This window comes from Chrysemys picta, chromosome 3 (genome assembly GCF_011386835.1).
Source record: "Chrysemys picta bellii isolate R12L10 chromosome 3, ASM1138683v2, whole genome shotgun sequence".
NCBI lineage: Eukaryota > Metazoa > Chordata > Testudines > Emydidae > Chrysemys > Chrysemys picta.
This window is the reverse complement of record NC_088793.1, coordinates 90,980,457-91,007,795: the sequence shown is the minus strand read 5'-3', so window position 1 is coordinate 91,007,795 and position 27,339 is coordinate 90,980,457. Positions and strand designations below refer to the sequence as shown.

The following is a 27,339-nucleotide window of genomic DNA, read 5'->3' as shown; positions in this document are numbered from 1 at the left end:
AAATGAAAAATGTATAAACCTGAAGCCCTGGCTCAATTAATTCTGTTTAAGATCATATATAACAGTTTCTTATGAGATTTTTAAAATGATGGCATAATGTAGAACCAGTTAGAAGTTTACCCTAATGAAACTTTGATTCACATGGAATTTAAAAACAATCAAGTCTATTTTTTTAAACTTTTAAGAATTACCATTGTGGAATACTGCAAACCTGCAAACTTTAAATATCTAGTTTGCATAGTTCAGAGCCGTTACTGTACCAATTTTTCACTGCAGGTAAAAAACGGAGGCTGTAGAATATTAAGGGCACGACTACACTTGCAGATGTAGAGTGCCGGGAGTTAAACCAGCCCTTGGAGACAGCAGCAGGGAAAGCGCTACTGTGTGTTCCCACTGTGCTCCTTGTGACCGTGGAGTATGTCCACATTAGCAGCTCTTGCAACGCCACAGAGAGCAGTGCATTGTGGTAGCTACTCCAGTGTGCAAGTGGCTGCAGCGTGCTTCAGAAAGGGTTTGCAAAGCATGGGGGGCTGTGTCAGCATGCTATCTTGTAAGTTCAAACAGCAGCAGGGGAAAGGGGGAAACCAGAGATCAGCTCCCACCCCCCACCTCTCTCTCACACACATACAAACGCCTGCCTCTGCAGCAGGAGCATTCCACAGTAATGATTTGCTTTGTGTCCCGGAGCAGATAAGTATGAGGGTTGTCAGAAATGGAGCTTTGAAAGGGGATATCCGCATGCCTGCGGTCGAGTTCAAAACAATGACGAGAGTGGCCACTTGACTTCAGGGTATTATGGAACGTTTCCGGAGGCCAATCACAGCGCAGTAATGCAACATGTCATCCACACTGACACACCAGGGCGCAGCAAGCTCTATGCTTCTCATGGAGGTGGATTACCAGGAGTGCTCCAGCTGCAGAGTCCAGGCATTCTAAGTGCCTTGCCAGTGTGGATACCTCAGGAGTTAGGGCGCCCGGGGCTGATTTAATGCGTTCGAACTTGCAAGTGTAGCCAAGGCCTAAAAATCCTGAGGAAGTCCACATTGTGCAAACGAAATGTCTCTCCAAATGATTTAAACTACAGGATACATGGAGATAATAAGAACCCACTTTCTCGATTCAGAATTTTAGGGTCTGTAAAGATCCCCCTACAGCAAGATTTTGGGCTTAATGAGAACTGATTATCAGTTAGGCTCTGGTGCTGCAACTTGCTGAGCTCCCACATGTTCCATTGAAAATAATGAGAGTACACTCAGGAGCAGGCTCTTGGGATTTGTTCAGAGTAGACCAACAAGGAAATTCAATGTAATTACACCAGTGCAACCCTCTAATGTAGGCCTTGTTTACATGAAATATCTGCACTGCTTTCATTTTAGTTTTTAAATCGATTTAAGTTAAACTTGTGTATACTCTTGCGTGGACATTTTGGCTTAAGAGCAAGTATTTTGGTTTAGTTTACATCGATTCCTTGAGCTAACGCAAAAAGTGGCCAAACAGCCTTTTTGCACCAGTTTAACGATATTGGTTTGAAATAGCACCTTTGCTTAACCTGGGGTAACTTTTGTGTGTAGCTAAGCCCAGACATACTGCACCAGTAAATTACATTGATGCAGTTACACTGATGAAGACTGCCTAATCTTTCATGACAGTGAAAATCTTTCAATATCAAAGCATCGTAGAGAATTTTTTCTTTTGTGTTCCCATCCCCCCATTTTACCTTTTCTTCATTGCTTAGGATTCCTTTGTAAGTTCTCCATTTTGAGTTGTTATTTTTATAGTTCATAATAAAGGTCTTTACATAAAAGTTAAACTTCAGCATAGTGGATCCTGTAGTCCTAATCCCTTGTAACAAAAGAAAAAACATATTTTGTTAGCTTTTTTTAAAAGGAACATTTTCATACACAACTCAAAAAGGAAGTGTGTTAAAAATATGGGTACAGTTCTGTCTAAAAACTATTCATTCACCTCTCAAACTAAGTTTGGAGTTCAAAAAAATCCAACGGGTTTGGGGCAGAAAATCAGTTTTATACTATGAATTTCATGGCTTCTGTTGTGGACCCCTGACCTGATCTTGGAAAGTCTATAGTTTTGGGTAAAATATAATCCATTTGCTAAGCATGTTTATAGAAGTAATAATGGAAGCTATTGAAACTGTACCAGTAAGGAGAAGGAGAACCAAAACATATGTAGTAAAAATAGGCTTGGCAATAGTTTTAAGCATTAAGGACTTAGAATGAAACCTAATAGAAGTTGGCATAAGTTAGCATGAGTATTGTGTGCTTGACCAAGGTTATGAAATAATACATGCTTGACCTAAGGTTATAAAATCTAGCAATACGTATCCTTTAATAGTTTAGCAGTGCATCATGTAATAAACAGATAAACCCAACTGAACATATGCTAAAATCTTAGGGGCTTTTTGCAATAAAAGCTAACCACATTAACATATCAAAACTACTAGGAAAGGGACTGACATGAATGATTGGGTTAACTGTCGTAAATGTAATTATGGTCAACCAGAATACCACATATGAACAACCAGAACCCTAAAATTGGTCTCCTGGAATACCAAATATAAATAGGGGTCTGAGACTTGATCATATATGCTCCCAGATGTATGTGGATGGAATGAAAAAAAGGCGTAAAAAGGGTTGTCAAACCCATCTCTAGTTGGGACACCGGGATAATGGCATGGGCTGCCAGGCAGGAAGCCTGGCCCAGCAATTTCCTCTTGTAGTGGGCTCCACTGTTTCTTCTATCTTTGGTTCTAATGGTCTCCATAAGATTACAAGTATGCACAATGTAAAATTGTAAGTAATGTGGGAAATCACATTACTGTACTTAATCTTATTTTACTTACGTGTATTGATTTTTCTACGGTTTCAATTATATTTGTATTAACTAAAACGTAACGTTTCCGTGTGTGCTTCACCTTCTTAATTAACTCTAAGTAACCACCTAAATAAAGAACTTGTTTTTTGTGAAAGGTGTACTTTAAACCTTAGATTAATCCCAGGTTACACTGTCAACCAATCACTGTTGTTACATGCAAGGCGTATTTAAACAGAACTCCATCACCAATGCAGGAAGAGATTTCACATGACAGATTTAAATTAAATGGTTAGGAAACTTTCAAGATGCTCTTTATGTAAATACATGCCATGGAATTTTAAAAGATTACTGACCCAAAAATGGCAATGGATCTCTCAGATTATGGTCCATTACGAGGGTCTTTATCCATTTACAAGTGACTAATTTATATATTTTAGACAATGCAAGGAGCTCGCAACAGGAGTGCCTTTCATGTGAACATACCATTGTTTCAGTGACCAGGCTTAGACAGTCATTTATTGATACAGGGAGTTCATCATAAATAGACCCTAAAGAGCCATTTACAGGTTGATCAGGACACAACAGCCAAGCTCTATTGCTGAATGTGTGAGTACATTGTAGAATGTCTACAATGTAATGTTTACAGATAATTGATATGTCAGAAGGCATATAAGATAGCTCAGCCCAAACCTGTGTTCCTGTATTCCCTACTCAGGAATTGCTGTCTACTCTGTTTGTTGACTGCATCCACAACCAAGGAATTCGGTGTGAAATAGGAAAAGAGGAACTCTGTGCCCTTTGATAGCACATAATATTTTTTGTCAGATGCCTTATAAGTTGGTGGAATTGTTGCTGGAGTCTGCCAAATTTGCCTAACCAGTTCCATGATGGCATTATTCATGGGTAGGGCAACTTTAAAGGAGGTAGATGTGTGTCGAATGTCAAAAAGCTTGTGTTGTGTTTCCTGAACGTCTTTTAGAGAGATGTTCAAGGAGCTGGCAACCCTCCTATAGAGGTCTTGAAACTATTAAAGTCGTCCCTAGCATTTGGGGGGGTGGGGAGAGGGCACGATGCTGTCATCAGGAGAAGAAGAAAAGTGAAGGGTGGGTTCAATGTCCTGGTCAGAGGGTTCATCCTGTTCTGCTAGAATGTCCTCAGGGGGCTGAGACAGTCCTGTTACCGACAGTGCAGGTGATGGATGTGTGCTCTCCCTGGGAGGTTTGTGGTGGTAAGTGGGATGCGCCATCCCTTGTGTCCAACACAGCCACTGTGGTGGAGGTGGCATGGGTGCCATCCATGGGTACCCGTACCATTGGGATTCTTTGTGTGCAGTGTGGAGACATGTCCTGCCGTACTGCGGATGGGAGAAGAGTGGTGGGAATAAATCTCTCCATCATCAACATCATCCTTGTCGCTCAAAAGAGGGGAAGCTGGGTGAGCTGGAGTAGAAGGGTGATTTGGTACTGAGCGAGTCAGGGTAATGTCAGTGCTGAGGATAGGTGACTCAGACATTGAGGAGACTGCCAAATCCCTTTGTTTAAGAATTGACTCGGTATTGATGGTGGCATCTATTACTTAGAAGTAGTGCCTCTGAAAGAGGCTGCAGTAGGGGACTTCTGTCCTGGGGGAATCCTGGCTTCTGGCTCAGATGCTGGCCTGAGGGACTTCTCCTTTAGGAGCAGCTTTAGCTGCAAGTCCCTGGCTTTCCTGATCCTGGCTGTTCACTTATGGCAGTGCGGACACTTTTGAAGAACATGTGTCTCGCCAAGGCAGCGGACACACTGAGTGTGCCTGTCTGACACTGGAATCGATAGCCTAAAGGTGAGGCAGCATTTAAAGCCCAGAGAACCGGGCATGCCCCTGAAGGGAGAGTTTCACCCTCCCCTGAGGGGAGAACTGGCAATAACGGTTCAACAAAAACCTACTTCTAATCAGGAAAACAAATTAGGATTGATTTTTTTTTTTTTTTAAATAAATGGGGACAAAAATGAAAAAGGGCTGACAATATATGATAAAACTAGAACTAACTTGGGTATATTATTCTAGCTAAGCTGTGAGGTGCTGCTGAATGCTCTGACTCATAGCCAAAGGTGGTAGAGAAGGAACTGAGGGAGGGTTGGTTGCACAGCGCTAGTGAACTGCCTGAAGCAGCGCGAGATGGGGACCATGCGACCCAACTGGGCACTGCTACCATAAGTCTCCGATTAAGAGCACAGGGATGCACAAACACCTAAAATGGAGCATCCACAGGGACATCACTTGAAGAAGAACGTAAGCCTCAGGCTTGGGAACCAGCCATGTTATTCAGTAGGTAACTTACCTGTTATTCTCTTTTTCTCTCCCAAGTCTATTTCCAACCACTCCCGGTGGCTGCTATGGTTGGATGCCCATGAAATCCCTTGGACTTGAAGCCAGGCCTTGTCAGGAGACCACTGAACACTTTCCCCAATTTCACTGGTCTCTTCCCAAGAGGACGATGCTGTAATATGGCTGTTGGGGATGAATCCATCTCCCAAACTCAAGGATTTATTGCAGCCTAGAAGGAATTCCAATACAGAGAGAGATGGAAGAGACAACTTGCATTTTCCCAGCATATCCCAGCAAGGCCACCCACAACAACCAGCTCATATAATTCTCCACCCTGCTGTTTCTCCCTCCTGTGCTACCATCCATTAGGCATAATGTTTGCAGCAGGCAATCCAATATCAGATTACTATGGTCCCTCTCCTTCAGCCAGCCTCAGTCCCACCTCCCTAAGAATGAAAGTGGAACTCCATTCATGTACCAGCACCACAGATGTAATATTATCACAACATCAGGGCAGCTGCTTCTCAACCACATGCATTTGAATGATTCCTGGCTTCCCCCCCCCCAGCCCAATCACAAGCTATAGTTGTAATACACTGGCATCCTCAAAGCCACCACATTATATGTAGTTTGACATTTTTCAGGTTATTTTAGCTTTTTACCGGGAAAAAAATTGCAAGTCAAGACTTGAATACCTAAAATAAAGGTATTTTTCTTACCATTTGAGGTAAACACAAACCGCTTGTCTGAGAGTGAGCCACTATAAGAAAACAAAGGGGTGAGGGGGCAGGGGGGAAATGACAAAAAAAAGAGTTATTGAATATGTCAGGAGCTGCTCATACAAACTAGCCCAAGATCAGTATATTCATTGTGGGGTGAGAGTATTCTGTATTAACATAATCTCTCAGACCAGATTGACAATCTTCAACATCTTCTTGCTATTCCTCCACCTCTTGTCAGGGCACTCCTGTTTTTGCCATGGTCTCTCAATGACAAAACTCAGACCATCCTTTACAGGTTCTGGCATATACAAATTCTTTGAAATGATTCACCTCTCCCCCAACCCAGACTATCATCCTCAAAACACATTTCCCCTTAAGCATCTCCACTACGCAGAACCTATGCTACTTTGGGGCACTTTTATGCTAACCCAATTTCCCCGTCTGCTACTGAAAAGCCACCAAAACCATCACAAAGTGCCAAAATGCCAAGTTAACAGGAGCTCTGTATGTAGCCACCATGCACTGCTCAAACAATGAGCCCAATTTTCCTCTCACATGAATGTAAACCAAGAGCAACTAAACTGAAATCAATGGAGTTACACTGGTGTAAATTCAATTTAAGTGCAAGGATAATCAGACCCAGTTAGTTAAACTTAGTTTTAACTGAATCACACTTTAGTCTGCTCTTTAAATGTGGCCAAATGATACCACAAACAGATTAAAAAGAAACACTCATTCTCTAACAGGGCTAAAAAATGAGGTTTTAATCTGGTTATAGCATGGCTTTGCCATAATCAAGTTCAACTAAAGTTTTAAAAATGTCTCTTTTGTCTCTGAAGACAGGGCCACATTTGTTGTCTTCTCTCCCCACTTCCCCCACCCATGGAGTTATTTTAATATAGGACATTAAACAAAAAATAATCCTGCCCCACTCCACGAAACCTCACATAATAGTGCAGAACAGTAAAGTAGCAAAGATTTTAAAAAGTGACTACGGATTATGGGTGCCCATCAAAATGCATCTTAAAGGGGCCTGATATTCAGAGGGATGGGTGCTTGGGCTTTCTGAAAATCTGTTCCCTTCAGGATTTTGCCAGTTAGGCACCCAAAAATGAGTAGTCCAGTGGTGCCCAAACTCTTCCTGTCCCCCCTCCCCACCAGTAATGGGACTTTGAGAAGGGAGCCAGGTCTGGGGAATTCCAGCACTTGCAAAATTCGGGTTAAAAAAAAAAAAAAAAAAAAAAAAAAAAAATCAGTAAAACCCAACACACTTGCTTTTTTCAAAATCTGGAAATTGGGGTGGGGGGGGGGGAAGGAATTCAGTAAAAACTGAAGACAAAGGGCCTTACTCATACTCGGGTGACAAAGTAAAAGCTGATACATTTGCACTTAAGATGTCAGAAATGCCTGAAAATCTGACCCATGGCCACTATATCTTCATTATACAATACATGTGTCTAGATCCACACATAGATCATGGAAACTACAAATCACAGATAACAGAGCATAAAAAATGAAGCCATAGAGGCCAAGGTCAGTTCTGGGGAGCTGGTAAGTGAGCAATTCATAACTTAACCATCAAATTATAATACAGACACATTTACGGGCTCAATGCACACAAGCAGAAGTAGCTTTTGATGAGATCAACTTCAGTTAGAGTCGCTAAATGAAATAAATCTTTAATACTGAAATACACTGTAAATGAGATTTTAAAAAAGTATAGAAAGCCTTTATTTAAAGGAGTATTTAAAACTCATAAAATACTATTGTTTAGGTGCCAAAGAGTTATCCTTTCCAGCGCTGACAGTTCTGTGGAGTTTTAGTTATCGCGCGTGTGTTCTGAGAACAGAATAGCTATTCAATGTTTGAAATACATATTACGAAACCCTTTTAAAAACTTGAAATACAGATACAGTGTGTTTTCCTACTAATTTTGTCTTTTATCTTTCTGGCAAACACTCACTTCACTCATATTTTGAAATACGATGAAATTATTTCCCTCTCACCTCCCAATTTAGTTCTACGATCAGTGGTCAATCTAATCCTGTATCTTGATCCCAACAACAGCAAGTACCAGATACTTAAGGGATGGGTGGCATACCTCATAATGGACAGTTACGAAATAACATGCTCATGAGGGAAGTTTTTTCTAATCTTCGGTCCCCATACAGTTAGTGGCTGACTTATGCCTGGAAGCACAGGAGTTTATAACCCTGATACATTTTGGGTGAAATCCTAGTCAACAGGAGTATTGCCATTAACTTCAATAGATTCCAGATTTCACCTCTGTGAATATTCTTAGTACTGCTCAGAAAGAAATGTTTTGACTGGGTTATCACATGATGTCAGGAGGGCTTGGGAAAAAAAAAACTAGGGGGAGTGGGAAACTATGGGTGAAAGAAAAAATATTCTCCCAGGCACTCTGCCTGCTAGAATGCTTGGGAGAGAGGGCTTCCCTCCCCACCAATAAACACCTCACCCATATTCCTGATATTTTAAAATTAAAAATATCAATAATCTTCCTGAGTGACATAGACAATTGCTGGAAGTGCTCACTGCACATTTAGATATTTTAAGAAGTTTTATTTTTGCCTCAGGTGTAGTACACTTAGGGGCAGCAGATAAATGGTAGCTCTAGTAATCTTAAACAGTGCTACAAAAAGCTTGTTAATGTATTTAAAGTTTTCATTAAACTCCCCCACTTCTCAGCACTGCTATTTATTCCTTCAAGCATATTATTTTAATGTTTTTGAGGTTTTTTCCATTAGTTCATCATTGCTTTTTTAACATAGTGACTATTTAAAAAGGTATGATTTTGTCTGCAGAACACCAAAAACCTTGTGTATTTGCGAACCAGGTGATTTGATAAATATGTGAAAAGAGAAAGAGAAGCACAATCTAAAATTTCTAGTCATTAATGCACCAACGACTTGAGACACTATGTCTCTGTATCCCAAAACTAATGCCATTTTAATTAAGTGTCAGCAAACCAAATGACATTGTGCATTACATTAATCTTCCAAAGATCAACTATTAAGTGAGAAACACTTAAACACTTCCAATTTTTTTCTCTTCTGAAAGAGGAAGAGCTGACAGTGTCCCATCTGTTCCCTCTCTGATGTGGTGGGTTAATTATGCCTCCAGGGTTGCTTTCAAACACAGAATAAAAAGACAAACTACTTTGTGACACTTACTCCTGTGAAAGGATGCCATTGGCCAGGATGCCTTTGTATCGACTTACTCCTTTCTGCTGAATCACATTGATCTGGCCACCCAGCTCATCTGCAACAACACCTGCGTGTATGGCTGATTTGCACAATAGGGAGGTCTGGAATGCAGAAACCAGAACTCAAACAAAAGGTTAAATTTGGCAAATTACTAAAACTTTCATGCTCAACCCACCATTACCTCTCTCATAAGAAATCACAGATCTTCAAAATCATAAAATCCTCTGAAGACTTAAGGTGAATATAAAGAAGGAAAGTACAGTATTTTTTTTTCTACAGGTTATGTTTAAAACTCTTCCCAAAAAAACAAATGCTTATTAAACAAACAAACATACACACACCCTGATTTGCTTGTAGGGAAAGTGCTCCAGAATCACCACCTAACACAAACCTCCCACATGCCTCTCCCCAGCAAAAGTCATTTAAAAAGGTACGATCACTGCTATTTGCTGGATAAAATTAATGTAAAACTACTTCATGGATTCACTTATTCTGCTGAAGCCAGACTATCTTTTTGGCAAAAATTTCCCATTGCTGATAACATAGTTCAGTTTCACCATTTTTAGCAACATTAGAAGCTCTACTGTAGACTGGCTGCCACTAGCATTTTAAGGACCACGTCAACTATGTCCACTTTAAGCAGAGTTAGATGGCACTGTACTTAAAATGCCAGCAGCTGGCCTACACTACAGCTTTCAATGTTGCTACCACCATTAAAACTGAGAAACTGTTAGCAGCGATGGGAAAATTCTGCAAATTTTCCTTAGTGTAGACAAGGCCTGAGTGAGGCCCTGCCGTTTGTTGCTTTTCACTTCTAATCATCAGGTGTGGTAAGCAGAGCACCCTTTGATACAAGTTGTGTGTAGAATTTCCTTGTTATTTCAGCCAATTTCCCTACAATTCTCCAAGACAGAGGGGCTGAACAATCAGTAAGCAGTTTGAGGACATGCACTGGCATTTAAAACTCAATTATTACTCCATTTGTGATGAAGAAAAGTGGAACTTTATGTAGATAAATGTAGAGAGGCTAGAAAGAGGTCATAGGAATCTAGGGATCCTATTCTAGAACTGTGGGGCAGCCGGTGGTCAAAGCAGGGTGTGGTATAATACAGGCATAAGCAAACCACTCAGGCCACTTTCTTCTTTAAACAAAGAACTGCTAATATAAGGCCTGATTGCAATCCATTGACGTCAATAAGGTGCCACAAATTTAAGACACTGGTAATTCTCAATGGGACAAGTTTAGGAAACATGAGATATCCCAGGAAATCACTCTGAAATGAAGTAGAATTGGTGTCAAAATCCAATTCTAACTAAACTGATTTTTTTCCCTAGGAGGACGGACTTAAAAAAATGGAAAGATCTGTGATAAGCAGGTAAAGCTCTGTTCAGGGAGTAACTGAGATCTGAAATTGGGGTGCACTGGATTCTCAAAAAAGAGAGAGAGGGAATCCTGAGATTGTAGGAATAGTTTAACATGTCAACCAGTACCACTTAGTGGACAAAGAAGGAGAGAGGGAGAACAAAAACCACAGTAGCTAGAAGCCAAAAGTATCTTTCCAGTGCATGGTTGTCTGAGTGACTTACATGTTTCTTGCTCATAAATGGGTGGTTGGCTTGTTTGGTAATATGTAAGTAGTAAAGGTGCCAGTGAATGGGATTACTAACAGAGCTAAAAATGAATGACATTTTTGCTTGTTGTGCTAAATAACCATGAATTTTCTAGGGTTGACAACTTTGTAATATTTAAAAACTGGACACTCGAGCAGGAGTGACTCTTTCCCCAAAGCCCCGCCCCCTCCCCCAAGGCCCTGTCCATTGTTTGCTCCTCTTCCTGCCTTCCCCTGTCACTCGCTGCTTTTCCCCTCTCCTCCCCATTCCCTATGTCTGGAGGGACTCACCTGCGGAGCTGGGCTAGGAGCTGCAGCTGCTGAATCCAGGTTAGGAGGTGGCCCTGGCCGAGTAGGGTCTGACGTGTGTGATAACCTGGTGCCTTCCTGCCTCCCCCAGCCGCAGTAACGGGGATTTTGGGTGTCTGGTCAGTAGATCTGATCGGACACTGTCAAGTCCCCTTTTTGACCAAACTTTAAGGTCGAAAACCAGAGATCTGGCAACCCTAGCAATTGCCTTTGTATTCCATCTTTCTAAAGCCCACTCTTTACCCTTCATACTTACATCTCTGTATCCTTCCACTATATTCCCAGAAATATCACCCGCTATGTCTCTGCAACCAGCAGGACAATATCTGCTGCAGTAAAAGAATAGAAGTGTATTTAAAACATGGATTGTAATGCCTGCCACATACACACACAAAATGCCAACAAACCAAGAAATATTTTTAGAAATGTGTTCTAGCTGAGCATAAATTAGCATATTTTTAAAAGGCAAATTTGTTCTCAGATTCAAGTTCATTAGCTTACTGCATATAGTAGGGCACACAGAGAGCCAAAATAGTAATCATTTAAGTGCATTTTTTTCTCTTTAGTTCTGCTTGTTCTGGAAATATTACTACACAAGGTAACTAACTTTCCAAGCAACTCAGATAAGAAAAATATGCCCAATATTGTTCGTGAGCACAGTAAAAATTGGTTTGTGTTCCATTACGATTTCAAAACCTATTGCCAGAATCACTGACTCAAGAAACTAACCTAGAAACAATTTTAACATACCTTGGGTATGATCCTGGAAGTTACTTATTGCCCTCAACTCCCAGTGGCATCAATGGAAGTTCAGAGCTTTTAGTACCTCCAAAGGTCAAGCTCTGTATTTTTAGTTTACCCCGGCACTGCCTACTTATGCCACAAATCAAGAAAGTCTGAGCACTGTAGCAGCATCCCCTTGTCTGTTCTGGAAAGTGAAGTCTCGGGGAGATGACTCTTCTGCTACTCACAAATAAGCCACAGATAATTACAGTATTATACTGAAAAGGAACTAACTTCTCAAGAAAACACATTCCTGTGGCAAACGCTAGGCTTTTCAGCACATTACAAGCAGCAAACAAGATACTTTATCCAGATACAACAATGAATAGGTCAAACAAGACACAGCGAGACAACTGCAGAGCATAGCGTTGCACTTATATTTACCTGTATTCGTTCTTCACGTGATGGTTTGCTCTCTCCAAACATGTGATTAGATCTGTTAAAAATATTACAACTAGTCATTCTTGACTGCAGAGTATAAAAGTGTAGAGAAAACTGGCTAAACATGAAATTATATTTTAAAAAGTCTCCAGATATTATTTATACATTTACATCTTGATAGTTGACATTTTTATTAGTGGGAATGAAACAGCTATGATATCCTCCCACCTTCCCTTCCCCTCTTGCCCCTGATCTCACACATAAATCAGATTGTCTGCTACCATTAAAAGTAAACTGCACAGTGAGACTATCACATCATCAGGTGTTGATGTTAAATGTTAGTCTTCAACAACCTGATACATCATCACCATGTGATAAATATCTGAGCCCGAGGCCTCTTTTAATAGGACTTTAATGAGAATACGCTAATTTCTGCTCAGATGAGCCCTATCCCGCAAACAGTCCATGTAGGATTTCAATGGCTGCTCTGTGTGCATGCATTACTACTCTACAACTGTCCCTTGTGTTACTCCTGAGGGCATTCTGTGCCAAAAAATTAAAAATTCTGCAGATTTTATTTGTCAAATAAATGTGGAGGCTCCAACATAGCATTGGGGAGCACAGGCCACTGGCTACATGGAGGTGGGAGATCACTGTGCAGCTCTCCCCCGGGTCATGGACTCAGCGGTGAGGCTGCACCGAACCCTGACACAGCGCAAGGACCGGGCCTGCCCAGAAACACCCCAGGGCCTTGCCCCTCTGTACCAGGTGTGGGTGGGCAGGCTCAGCAAAGCAGGATCCAAGTGTGGAGCCACTTAGCGTGGGGGGATCCAGGTGTGGGTTGAGAGGGTTCTGTGTCAGGCAATCTGGATGCAGGCGACTCAGTGGTGATCTGTGTGTGTATGGGTGGGGGGAGGCTCTGGATGCACAGGAGCCTGTTGGGGGGGGGGGCGGAGAAGCGGGGGTTCTGAGTGCAACAGTAATGGGACTCTGCAGGGGGTCCAGGTGAAGGTGGGTGGGGCTCAGCAGGAAGGGGTCTGGATGTAGGGAGGATAGAGCTCAGCAAGGGGATCTGGGTGTGGAGAGCTTGGGGTGGTGGTGATGTCCAGATGCTTGGGGAGTGGGGCGGGGATCCAGGCGCAGCTGGTTGGGGCTCGGTAGGGTAGGGATCTGGGTGGCTCGTTGGGGGGGTTCAGGTGCAGGGTGAGTGGGGCTCGCCAGGGAGGGTCTGTGTGTGAGCGGGTCTGGATGCACAGGGGTTGGGCGGATTGGGGGGCGCAGCTCTCTGTACCGTGATCCCTCCCCCAGCAGCTGAGGAGCGATGGGTGCAGGAAGGAGGGCGGGGGGGAGTTTGCAGAGCTTCCTATAGTTGGGGGAGAAATCTGGGGGTGGGTCTGACACGGGCCCAGATGCTGTGCAGGGGGAAGAGGAAGTCCCATCCTGCCCTGCCCAGCCCAGCCCAGCCAGGACTAGCAGTTGAATAGGAGCAGAATAGGAGCCACCAGCCGGGTCTTCCCCAGTCCCACTCCCTGCCCCACAGTGATTTCTCTCCCTGCCGGCTGCTGGGTACCCAAAACTGCTAGGGAGGGTCGCATTACCACTCTTGTAGCTTCCTGTTGCTTTCCCATTAGAAAGTCAAAATGGGGAAGCAAAGAAATCTGCGGGGGACATAAATTCTGCACATGCGCAGTGGCACAGAATTCCCCTAGGAGTACCTGTGTAGACTCTATTAAAAAGATATATATATCAAAATTATGGTTAAAGTAGCTAAGTTCCCTGGTAATACTGGGCACCCAGAGATTGGGCACCCAGAGATTGGGCTTTATGAATATTAGCAGTATGTTCATCTGTACCCTCAAGTTTTCTCTCTTTAATTCATACAGATATTTGCTTTTTGGACTCATTACTATACCTGGATGATCACTACTGGCATAGGATAACAGAAAGCCCCGTCCAGATACATGGGACCCACTCTCAAAGCGAATAGTTGCTTCATTAGTATCCAAGATGATTTCTTTAGGACCAGGCATCATATTGCCACAGTATGGTCCTAAATGCAGAAAAAATAATAAGATTTCAAAAGCTTTAGATGACATAAATAAAATAGGGACTAGGTAGTCTTGTGATAACTAAGGAATTTCACAGTAAACTCCTCCTCCTGAAGTATGATTACAAATGTTTACTTCAGATGTTTGGATTGAGACCTTTGTGGGTCTGAAACCTGAAGTTACTGTAACACAAAATGGCAAGAATCCAATCCTGTAAGTACAGTGAAAACTCTGGCATTTAAATTTCTCATAGTTTTTTAGCCTCAAATGGATAATTGATGCTCTTTGGCCTTTGAAGTATAATATTTTTAAATAGCAGTAACCCCATTAAGGAAAGAGTGGAATATTTAAAGGCAATCCAAGGCATCTATGCAGAGTCTACAAGATAACCTATCTAGATACACAGGTCAGGAAACTTTAGCTATGCCTGCAACTTAAAAACAAAAAGCATGCATGTTCTTAAAAGAAAACATGTAGCATAAGTAGAACAGTGAAACATGCCAGCACCACTTACAGTATCAAATATTCAAAAACAATTTATTTTTATACCAATCACTGAATCTTTTTCTCTCTCAGTCTTAAAAACATCCTGAAACAAGAAAATCTTGAAGGGATTTTTAAGTAGACAATGCAAGTTTATTTTACAATCTTTAAATAAAAAGGGTAGCCTTCATGCTCTCATTTGAAGTAGATAGGAGTTTTATTGCTGCTAGCTACAATATCCCAGGATACTGTCTGGCACAGCATTTCCCTGTGACAGAGAGGTCAACCTGGAATTATTGGCACCTATTCTATTTTCTTCAGGACCCTCCTCCTTTCCCAAAGAGAATGTCTTTGACTTGGACACTGCCCCCTGCTCTTTCCTACTGAAAATAAGTAGGAAGAGTACCAAGAAGTAACTTAGTCTCTGGCCTCCCCTCAACCACCGATGGCCCCATAAACTAGGAGATAGTTTATACCAATTAGTCTTCATTTATGAAGATGTGTAATACTTACTCTCCAGTAAGATGTTGTATATAAGTTCACAAAGAGACTTCTATTAAAAAACATTTGCCCGATAGAGACTATATATTTTTCAAGTCAGCATCTCCCTGCTGGGGGAAATTAGGGTCTGTGTGTCCCTGCCGAAGCCCTAAGGAGTCTCTCAACCATGACTATAACCCGTCTGCCTCTCCCTGCCAAGACCATGCCCTTGAAAACAGCATAGTGGTCATTAGCATGTGGTAGAGGAAGACTGGACAGAATTTCCTTTAAAAAACACCAAACCCTACCCATTAATCATCCAGAAGGGAGTCGCTGCTGAATGAAGCAAGGAAATTAAGATTGGTCCCTTTTGGTTATGTAACCGAGAGAACTGCATCAAGTTCAGGGAAAGGGAAGCTGGTAGAAGAAAAGGGTCTAGTATATAAACCAGGACTTTGGAGCCTACACAGCTGATTTGGGACATGTGGAAGATGCAATGCTAATCTCCGCTTTTTGTTTTGTTAGTAAACTAAATTTCTAGTGCTGTTCCTTTGTGACAATGGCCTTAAGAAGATAAAACAATCATGAGGGATGAAAGTTTGTTAAGAGATTTTTTCCTAAAGACCAGGGTTATTCAACCCTATGTGCCTGCAATGGTGGAGGCCATGACCTTTGGGATCCATGAAATCACAGCCACAGAACAAATTCAGTGGGCTACACTTTGCCTGCAGTTCCCCCGAAGATCCCACTCCACAACATTCTCAGGCCAGCCTTGTGCACAGTGGCACGATCAGAAGTCAGTTATATACAGGACAGGGAGGAAAAAAATTGTTTAAGCTCCCTAAGAAAGACTAAGGATGGCTCTAGGCTTATAACATATAAGGCAAAATCAGGTATGCACAGCAGTAAAAGAAAAGGAAGCAGCAGTTAGGATTAGAACTGGGCAGAAAATTTCCAGGGTTTGGTGAAAAATGCCAATTTGTAAATCCCAACGTGTTTCATGGAAACATGGTGGGTTTGACGAACTTTTGTATCCGAAACCTGTCTGGTGGGTTGCTGGGTAGCATGGGCTTCCAGGGCCAACAGCTTCAAGGCAGCCCTGAATCGGACCTAAACCAAATGTTCAAGTATCAGAATTCTCGTCAAACCAGAAATTCCAAGTTTTAGCCAGCTCTAGTTAGAACATTTCTTTTGTGAATGCATGTGCTAAAAATGGCCTATGACTTAGTTAGAGAAGACAAGAATTTCTATAAAATGGTTAAGTTTCCTTTCCCAATTAATTTATCAAAAAAAAAGACAGCATCTGCCATGTCATAATCAAACGAAAATAGAAAATAGACCTGTGTGTTTCAGAAGTGTGATGAGTAGTTTTTCAAAATCTGTCAATTTTACGCTAGGTTTGTCTTTCTAAGGGAGAGACTTGAAAAATGTCTCTGGTGCAGTTATTGGTAATGCAGAACTTTAAAACCTTTTGTATGCTGTTGCATCTCTTCAGAATGATCTGAATGTACAGACTCAATCTCATAGTACCAATATGCTCCCATGTCCACAAGCTTCCCAGAGATTCATTAGGGTTGAATTTTGGTGTTAACAACTATGGGCATTAGAGGTGATGGGAAAGGGCTTAATTTTTCATGTTATCCCATGCCTCTATTGTTGCTCTCAATAAAGTGGGTATATATACATTTTTTGGCCTATAGGTTCTTTTTTTATATAGGCAATTATGAGGAGTTTGACCGTATGACAATGTAACTGTTCTATTTCTATCCAATATTTATTATGGTTGGGAATTATCCAGTACAGCACATTACTGATTTGGCTTCCCTGATTATGTTGTTTATTGCATGATAGCACTAGACCCTTTTGCCAAGGTCTTCATAGGGTGGCCTGCTTGACTCGGTTTCTTGTGTCCCCGAATAAATTGGATTGCCAATCCACAGTCTTCAAAAGTTTCCCAAGGAGGATGGTCAGTAGTGTTGGGAAGAGAAACTGATTCAAGGTAAGATATTAATTTTGACTGATATAATTTTGCCTAGCTATGAGATTTTTCATTTTGACAAGTTTTCCTAATCTGTTCTAAATTTTCTTAAATACATAATATAAAATCCTGCTTTTTTAAAAAAAATGTGGTATTTTAATAAGGTGGTCAGTCACCCATTTATATTTTTGCAAGTCAGGGCCCACATCAACGTCCAGAAGTTCAGACTTTTTGTACTTTATTTTAAAACCTGAAACTCTACCAAATTTCAGTATTTCTTTTTGCAGTTCAGGTAGCGTGCCAGGAAGGTTTTTTCACATGCAATTGCATATAAAATACGAGTTTGTTTTCTACTTTTATATTATTATTTCTGACCATCTGTGAAGGTTCCATTACCATGGCAAAGAGAAGAGGCAATCTTTCTGACAGGTGTCTATCAACTCTTATTGCAGCCTTCTGATCTGAGAATACAACAGATATCCAATTTTAAAATTTGGGCCATAAACCTTTTAAGGACTGCCAATTCTCTCAAAAGCTTTATCAGCATCTAATGATAAAAACGTGAGAGGTTCTTTGGCTGATTCGGTAAAAAAAAAAAATTAGGTCAAAAACTCTTGTGAATGTAGTTTGTTAACTGCCTGTTTAACACAAATGCTGTCTGATCTCAGTTAATGTATACAGACCGTATTTTTTTTTCCAAGTCGATTTGCTAAATTAACAACTTAATTTAACAAAGAGATGGATGTATATGCCATGCAACTAGATAGGTCTTTACCTGGTTTCGGTATTACTACAATATGTGCTCCTCTCCAGGTAGCAGAGATCTTTTTTCTTTCAATATCTCATTAAAGACATCTGACTGGTTATGCCAGTTGTGCTCTGAAAAATTTGCAAAATTCTGGGGGAAACTCATCATGGCCTGGAGATTTACCATAACTACTTCTATAATTTCTTCAGGTTCAGTGACCTCCTCCAGGAGCTCCTGGTCTATTTGATCTATTTTAGGTAGCTTCACATTAATTACATACTCTTCTCTGTTTAGGATGAGCCGGTTCCAGAGCCTAGAGCCTCATGTAAAAATTGGCAAATGCCTCACGTGAGTCTTTGGACCTGTGGCTAGTTCATATGGAGTCACCCACATTGGAGGAATGATTTTATTATCTTGCATATTTTTTATATTAGCAGGTAGCCTGTCACTTTTGTTACCTTTTTCATAATAGAGTTGTGTAAATCTAGTAGCCTTTTCTTCTGTAGTAGTTTACCTCTAGCTTCTTTTAATAGGGGGAAGGATAGCTCAGTCATTTGAGCATTGGCCTGCTAAATCCAGGGTTGTGAGTTCAGTCCTTGAGGGGGCCACTTAGGAATCTGGGGCAAAATCAGTACTTGGTCCTGCTAGTGAAGGCAGGGGGCTGGACTCAATGACCTTTCAGGGTCCCTTCCAGCTCTATGAGATAGATATCTATTGTATACTTTCCAGGATTTGATTTGATCTGTTTTAAAGTCGTTCTACTTCTCTTAAGAAGTTTGGTGCCTCCTTTTTAAAAAGGATTCTCTCTATCTTCTTTACAAGGTCTCTCTTTTTAAGTTATTTAATTTTTTTCCCCTGTAATAGGCTACTTGCTAATAAATTAGTCTTCCTAAATCCACACTCTCCCCTATGCCTTCTTCCAGGTCAGTCATTCTGCTCCCGATTTATTCAGTATCAACTTGATCTCATTCAGTTTGACATGTACGGAGGCCTTTAGATTCACCAGGGACTAGTCTCTCCTCTTTGTCTTTAGCCTTCTCCCCACACTGACCGCTGTGCAGCAGGCTGCTTCTTGCATCTGCCTGCTCAGGCCTCTTGTGTCCTGATGAGTTTGTCTTTGGAAAACAACGTTTTAAATTGCCACTTCTGCATGCCATTGCCATTTATTAAGCAGGGTATTGGGGTGCCCAAGGGGCTTGGATGGAGGTGGCAATGGGCTTGGATTATGTTGGCTCCATCTCAGATCTCAGGGCCCAGGCAGATGCTATGTAGGGCTGGCTGGAAAACACAAATTCCATTTCACAAAAGATTTTGATTTTTGACATTTGTTTCCATTCTGCATCAGAATGGAAACAAGACCTTTTGAAAATTTTCATGAAAAAGAGAGACAACCACAGAACACCCAATAGCCTAGTAGTCAGGACACTCACCTGGAAAGTTGGGGGATCCAGGTTCAAGTCCCTGCTGTGCCTAATGGAAGCTGGCACTTAGGAGTCTGGACTTTCCCAGAAAACTTAGTGAAAATTACTATTTTGTCAACTTTCATTTTTAATGAGCATTAAGCAATATGGGATGCCTATAAGCTTTGGAAGAAGTGCTATCACTTTACAAAAGAAAGAAGTTTAATTCCAGTGAGTGCTTCCAGAAGTTTATTAAAACAATAAAAGGAGAACAATTCTGTATTTAAAAGCTGGAGGGTACTTGGGGAGCCCCAGGGAAACTGTCATAATAAAAAGTAATCATATTTAAAAAAAATTCTTTCCCCTGATTTCATATGTTGAAAATCTGATGTAGTAAAAGCATTGCTTGCATGCCCTACAATTAATATCCCTTGTACTTCTCCTTTGGTCAGAGCTAATCAAAGAAATGGAGGTGTGACAGATTATAATTCTTCACACTGCATTATTAAAGCAAAGAGCAATAAAGCACAATGTAAATCTGTTGGGATCTGAAATAGAGGGTATTTAATAAAATAAAGGCAGAGATCTTTTTGTTCATAACAATCTTGCTAAGATTGAGACTTTGGAAAGATACTGAAGCCAAGCTGTTAATGCTTTTCTTTGAATCAAGACTATTTAGAAACTGCTCAATTTGATGTTCAATGAAAGCTTGTCCAGACAATTTACTAGATTACCTGAAATACCGGAAACAATACTACATTCATGAGTTTCCTGTGATGGGAAAAAGTACCTGTCACACCTATAGTTACACAAGACATTTAATAATGAGGATAATAAAACTAGTGGGATGAGTCCTCTTGAGACGTAATGACAGGTATGAGAATCTTCAAAATAGGTTTAAGGAAACCCAGTTCTAACAAATACAGGGACTAGTCATTACAGGTTCCCATATATATAAAAAAAATACTCACTTATAAAATTTGTCTAATACTACTTAGTAGCAGAATGTGCGGAGGAGAAAGCATTTTCCAATAGGTTTTCTGCAGTCAGTTTTGCAGCCAGTTTGGTGACTGGCTATAAAATATGCAAGAACAAGTTACCTGGATTAACTACCCAAATCACTGCTAGCCACTCAGCAGATTTAACAGCCACCCATGAAGGACCAAATCTGACTCCTATTGACTTCAATGGGAAAAGTATCTATCCTTCAATCACCCTCCTTTCTCAAGAAGGCTTGAAGGTTATTTCACAAAATAAATAAAAATACCCCCAAGCAATCTAGGGGGAAGGGAGGAGAAGCAGGGAGGAATGGAAGATTGAGTTGGGGGGCAAGAGCTGGAAGATGACAGAAAAGAATTGAAATATGGCCACTAAAATTATTTTCTATCAATCTTAAAAAAAAAAAAAAAAAAAAAAAGGATTGTTACAAGAATGCAGGCAATGTCTGTCGAGAGCCCCATTGAATTAAGGGTCTGCTCTCGGAGTGTTCATTGCAAGAGCAGGGCCTTATTCTTAATTTCTTGATGTTTTAGTCCACCTCGCTCTGTGATTAAATGTGCCTTCGGCTTTAAAGCTGTGCCTCTGAGAAAAGGATATGTCTTGCTTCTCTGGTAGGCAGCATGTGCATGACTATGTTAATATTTAAATGACTGGCTGACAAAGGTGAGCGGTTTTAGTGAAACTGAAGTCAGACTAGCTTTGTCATATGATGATTAATAAAATTAATTTTAAACCATTCTAGCGCCCACATGCACAGTTGTCAGAGATTTTTGCTCTAGTGGTATCCATAGGGTCGGCTGTGGCGCCCCCTTGAGTGCTGTGTTCATGCACTGGTATATTAGATGCCGCTGACCCTATGTCCTCTCAGTTCCTTCTTGCCAACAACTCTTGACAGAGGGGCAGGAGGGCGGGTAATGTAATGGACATGAGCAACACATCTCGAAGAACAACACTTATGAAAAGGTAGGTAACCGGTTTTTCTTCTTCGAATGCTTGCACATGTCAATTCCAGTCTAGGTGACTCACAAGCAGTATCCTCGGAGGTGGGCTGAGTTCACAGTCTAGCGGCTTGCAGCACTGCTCTACCGAACCCAGCATCGTCCCGGGCCTGCTGGGTAAGTGCATAATGGGACAAACGTGTGAATGGACGACCAGATGGCCGCCCTACAGATGTCCTGGATAGGCACGTGGGCTAGGAAAGCTGCTGAAGAGGCTTGCACCCTGGTTGAGTGGGCGGTGACAATCGCCGGATGGGGCACCTTTGCCTGATCGTAGCAGCAGCAAATGCAGGCAGTGATCCAAGAACCCTCTGAGCGGACACTGGATGACCTTTCATCCTGTTGGCCACCGCAACGAACAATTGCGTCGACTTGCAGAATGGCTTGGTCCTTTCAGTGTAGAAGGCTAGTGCCCATCTGACGTCTAGGGAATGCAACATACGCTCCTCCTCCTCTGACTTATGTGGCTTTGGGGGGGTGGGAGGGAGAAAGACAGGTAAATAAATATCCTGGCCTGTATGAAACTGTGAGACTACCTTGGGCAGGAAAGCTGGGTGTGGCCACAGCTGGACCGTGTCTCTGTAAAAGACCATATAGGGCGGTTCCAAGGTAGTGCCCTAATCTCAGAGATGCGACAGGAGAATGTTATTGCAACCAGAAACACGACCTTCCAGGAATGAAGGAGAGAACAGGGAGCCAGAGATTCGAAGGGGGGTGCCGTGAGCAGCGACTGCACAAGGTTCTGGTACCATGGAGGAATGGGGTCCCTGACGTGTGGGTAGAGACACTCAAGGCCCTTGAGGAGCCTGGCAGTCATGTCCTAGGCAAAAACTGTCATACCCTCAAGCGGCAGATAAAAGGCTGAGATAGAAGAAAGGGGCCTGCAGGGTGTAGCCAAAAGATATTATGTCCGGCACCCAACGGTCCGAGGTCAGTCGCGACCAGGCCGACTGGGGGTGCAGACGGTTGAGAAAAGAGCAGGGGGGTGGATCCTGGGAAGTGACTGGGGCACCATCCTCAGGCACATCCTCAAAATGCCCACTTCTGGCTTCCTTGGCATCTGGAAGAACCAGGCTGGACACAGGAACGGGAAGATGAAGGGTGAAACCATTTTAAATCCTTTGTCTCTGCCCTTCTTCCTGTAGGAGCTGGACCGAGGGACACCCCATGACCTCGACGGAGGTGGTGGGGGACGGAATGGCTTTCTAGCCTGCTGAGGGATGTGTAGGCCCAGGAGTCTTTAAGGCTGTGGAGCCGTGCATCGGTCAGCTCTGAAAAGAGTCCTGCTCCCACAAACAGGAGGTCCTGGAGGGTAGTCTGCATCTCCTGGGACAGCCTGGAGGACTGTAACCAAGAGCTGCGCCTTCTGACCATCGCAGAGGCGACTACCCTGGCCACCGAGTCCGTAGTGTCCCAGGCTATCTGGAGGGCATCTCTTGCCATCGCTTTGCCCTCTTCCACCAGATGGCGAAAGAGGTCGTTGGATTCCTCTGCTAGCTCTTTGACCTCCAAGTTCAGGTTGGCAACCACCCTTTAGAACAGGACTGGATGGTCCTTGAAGTCATCAGGAGGGGCTGCTCATTTGCGAGAGGCCTGTCACCACTTCATCTGGAGACGACGAAGACGACTGCACCGCAGGGGGAGGGGCTGCTTTCCCATGCTCATCTGGAGACAGCTCCTTGGGCATCAGGGCCCCCTGTGTCTCCCTGCATCAGATTTGGCACCGTGCTCCGACTCTGGTGTCGGCTGTGCCGGGGCAGTTTGTCCGATGGGCCTGAGGTATATATGATACTTTTGAAATGCGTTAGGTTCCTTATACCTGCAGAGCTTACTGGGATTGTAGAGAACTACCAGTAACAACTGAGTGGGAGGGACTTGAGAGAAGTGGCATATTTACAATTAGAATGTTCGTCAGTAGTGATTTAAAAGAATGATTTATTGACCTCTTTAGCATGGGAGAATCAAGAGCCACCAGGTTACAGAAGTGCAGGATTTATTTTACAACTACATTAAGCTTCTTTTAAATGTTCAGCTATTTAAAAAGTGAGATTGTAAATATCAAAGTACAATGGTTTCATACCCAGCTTTATTAAAACTCAAGAAAAGCACTGAGGATGAAGAGTATTAAAATGTCCATTTTTTAATGGCGTTGAAAGGCAGGGTTTAGTAGTTCACCATAAGCAATTTTCAGTTTATATATACTTTTCAAGAATTATTAAAACCAAAATGATCTATGTTAGTCTATAAAATCTGTCGCGTGCTACAAATTTAAATATTACCGTATTTTCCGGCGTATAAGACGACTGGGCATATAAGACGACCCCCAACTTTTCCAGTTAAAATATAGAGTTTGGGATATACTCGCTGTATAAGACTACCCCTCTTCCAACGCACACCAAAAAAAAATTAAAAAAACATCAGATTTGATTTCAATATGGTAATTTTAATTCAAATGCTTATGACATGCAGGTACTTAGCAGGAAAACTGTCACTTATAAACATAAGGCTGTTTGTCATCAAACATGTAAACATAAAACAGTGCAAGTGGATTAAACTTTTCCTAATTCACTCTAAAGCTGAAAGGAAGGATAAGACAATAAACCCATGGGAGCTGCCATGCTGTTTGTTTTCTAAGCTGTCAACCAAACTGGAACTGATGATGATAGGAGGAAGATAACAAACAAGAGAGAGAGAGCAAGTGCCGGGCAAGTCCCTGGCGAGTTAGCAACGCCCATCATAACTGCAAGCTACGGTATTTTTACAGGTTTTGCTGGCATGACAGTTTCCCTTTAAAAGCCTTCAAAATCCTCCTGTTCGTCATCTGATATCATAAGTACATCAATGACATCTTGTGATACATTTGTAAGGCAGTCATCATATGGATAGAATTCCGTATCAGATGGTGTGGTCTCAGCTTCGGCTTCCTCTTCATCTTGCCACAAGTAGTCGTCCTCCATACCATCTAATGAATTTGATATGCCACACTTCTTGAAAGACTTGATTACTGTTTCTGCATCAATCTCATTCCAGGCTTTTATGACAAACTTGCACAAAACATCCAACTGTGGAGCACGCATGTTTCCTCCTTTTGTGAATGACTTTTCGCCGCTAACCATCCATTCATTCCACTGTTCTTGAATGCGATCTTTAAATGGCTTGTTTAGGCACACATCCAGTGGCTGTACCAACGATGTCAATCCTGCAGGAATAACTGCCACATCTGTGTTTAGTCTTGCAAGCATTTGCTTGGTGCTGGGAGTTAAATGAGCCCTGAACATATCCCACACCAGTAGACTACATTTTTGAATAAGTCCACCTGGTCGCCTGCTCCATACATTATCAAGCCATAGCTTTACCCCTTCTTCATCCATCCAGCCTTTTTCATTCACATGTACAAAACAACCAACAGGGAACTTGAATTTCGGCATTGTTTTTCTTTTAAAAATAATCATTGGTCTCAGTTTGGCGCCATCAGCTGTGCATCCTAGTACCACTGTAAAACTGGACTTCTCATGTCCTGTTGTTTTAATTAAAATTGTTTTTTCACCTTTTTGATGGACAGTTTTATTTCCAACCATATCAAAATTCATTGGAGTTTCATCCATATTTCCAATACTACTTAACGCATAGCCATGTTTAGTGCGCTGTTGTATTACGTATCGATGGAAACTATTTACTTTGCTATCAAGATCTGTAGGTAATTTTGGGGCAATTTTCATCTTTTGCCTCAGTACCATATTATGCCTTCCCATGAATCTAGTACACCAGGATACAGTGGCCTTAAATCTGTTGCTGTGATCTGGGTTAGATTTGACCCACTGAAGTGCAAACAAATGTATTTTATTTCGTGTCACTACATAACCGTTTTGGCGATGCTCATTCACCATGTCTGCTACATGTTTTTCGAGTTCTGGCCAATGTGGAGTGCCTCTTCTTAATGCACACTTACCCCTTGGCATACTCTTTAATGCTTTTTCATTTGCTTTCCAGTCCCGAACCATCTTTTCTGTTACTCCATATTGTCTTGCAGCAGCGCAGTTATTATGTTCCATGGCAAAGTTTACAACTTTAAGTTTGAAACTGGCTTCATATTTCTTTCTTCTTGCTGGTGGAGCCATGATGGGGTTTTGACTGTTGGACATTTGTATACTGTACTGTATGTACTGGTGCTATACTGTATGAACAGGTACAGATACTGGTGCTGTACTGTATGTGGTACCCAGTATACAACAACCAGCCAATCACGGCAAGCGATGTACCTTACCGGCGATTGGCTGGTTGTTGTATACAAAGCCTGCTTGGATTGGTCAGCTCTCCCTGCCTGCCCAGCCCTCCCTGTCTTCAAGACTATCAGAGCGGTAGCGCAAACACGCCTCTTTCACCCGTCTGGCCCGCCCTTGTATCCTATTACCTCCTTCTCTGCCTCTCAGATCTCGCACATGCGCGCCTGTGCCGCTTCACTGCAGTCCTCAGGAGCGAGATCTGAGAGGCAGAGAAGGAGGTACGGTAATAGGATACAAGGGCGGGCCAGACGGGTGAAAGAGGCGTGTTTTTCTGGGCACAGCGCCGCTCTCTCTTTTTTCCATACCCCGGGCGTCCCGGACGCCTGCAGCTTGCTCCGCCCTTCACTTACACCTTCCCGGTGAGGCGCCCCCTCACCTCGTCATCGGGTGGGGATGCGGCCGCGGCCGTTTTTAAGCTCCCCCCACCATATGCGGCGACCGCAGATTCTCCAGTCCGGCTCGGAAGTTTCAGCACCCGCCCTATAAGACGACACCCGGTGTATAAGACGACCCCCGACTTTTGAGAAGATTTTCCTGGGTTAAAAAGTAGTCTTATACGCCAGAAAATACAGTACTTATATTTAGGGTTTTTGTTGTTTAACTCCTAGAGTCACAGACTTATTAAAGGAGAAACAGGAAAAAAAAATCAATCACATAATATAAATCCTCAAACCCACTCATTTATATAGAAGAGTAGTTTCCTTTAGGCTATGGAACATCAATAGTTCAAAAATGAACTGGTGCATTCCCTGCTTTAGTACTTTAGTCCCAACAAAAGATGATAATTATGGAGTCTGAATCATGATTTACTTATAAGGTTAACGTATGAGGGACATACATATATGGGGGCAGTTATCGTTTTTGCCATTGGGGAATTGTAGTTGTACTAAGGGGAAATTTACCTGGAAGCCTTAGATGTATTTTGTAAAATATTTTGTTTCTGACGGATTCTCTACACTATATACCCGCTCTTCCAATTTTTGTAGTATCCAGGTGTTCTACTCTGTCGATTAAAAGAAATAATTTAATAAACTTCTCTTTGGGGCTTGTCATCTTATTATTGCATACATCATGAAAACACACTAGCTTTGCTCACCAGAACCGTGGACCATATTTTGTACATTCAGACTTCCTTCATATGTTGGCATTTTTAGTTCATATCAAAGCTTGTTGGATTCTCTGTTTTAAACGTTCAACAATTACAAAAATGACATTTTAAAATACTGGTCTTAAATTACTCCTATTAAATGTGTTTTCACTATTTACAGAATCACTGATTATTATACATGCAAAAAAAGAAATCCCTGAAGCCAACATCTTATATACTTGGAAAGAAGGAAACATCGCCTAGGGGTAGAAGTACATGATGTTGAGGGATGCAGAGAAGAGACCTGGACTCAGGGCTCAGAAACAGCTGATACTTGATTTGAAGCTAAGTACCAGTGTAACAAGACATTGCCCATCCTGGGCTCTTGGAGTGGGATGGGAGGTGCAGCACTTTCAAAAACACATAAGTGACTCAGAACTGGAGAACAAGTAACCTTGAAAGTCAGGGAGACTTACAATCTTTTGGGGCCTACTTAATTATTCTTAATATATGGGATTGGCAATACTGGATTTTTCAAAATTTCTTAAGTGACTTTGGAGCGTAAGTCTCACCAACTTTCGTAGGAACAGGTGAATTACCATACTGAATCAGACCCTAGGTCCATCTAGTCCAGCATCTTTTCTCCAACAGTGGCCAGCCCCAG

The 27,339-nt window shown here is 42.0% G+C and overlaps 1 protein-coding gene across 2 annotated transcripts in view; it reads right to left on the bottom strand.

Moving 5' to 3' along the window:
- DCBLD1 (discoidin, CUB and LCCL domain containing 1) overlaps positions 1-27,339 on the bottom strand; it is a 75,103-nt gene that overhangs the window by 13,638 nt on the left and 34,126 nt on the right. Inside the window, exons 3-9 of one of the 2 annotated variants that reach the window (XM_008175869.4) lie at positions 14,084-14,221; positions 12,175-12,226; positions 11,264-11,333; positions 9,056-9,189; positions 5,859-5,899; positions 5,153-5,368; positions 1,718-1,842 (exon numbers count right to left, since the gene is read on the bottom strand). In XM_008175869.4, the coding sequence (XP_008174091.1) occupies positions 1,718-1,842; positions 5,153-5,368; positions 5,859-5,899; positions 9,056-9,189; positions 11,264-11,333; positions 12,175-12,226; positions 14,084-14,221 (776 nt within the window). Of the gene's footprint in view, positions 1-1,717; positions 1,843-5,152; positions 5,369-5,858; positions 5,900-9,055; positions 9,190-11,263; positions 11,337-12,174; positions 12,227-14,083; positions 14,222-27,339 lie in introns of both variants that reach the window. The other variant, XM_008175863.4, reaches the window with a different exon arrangement.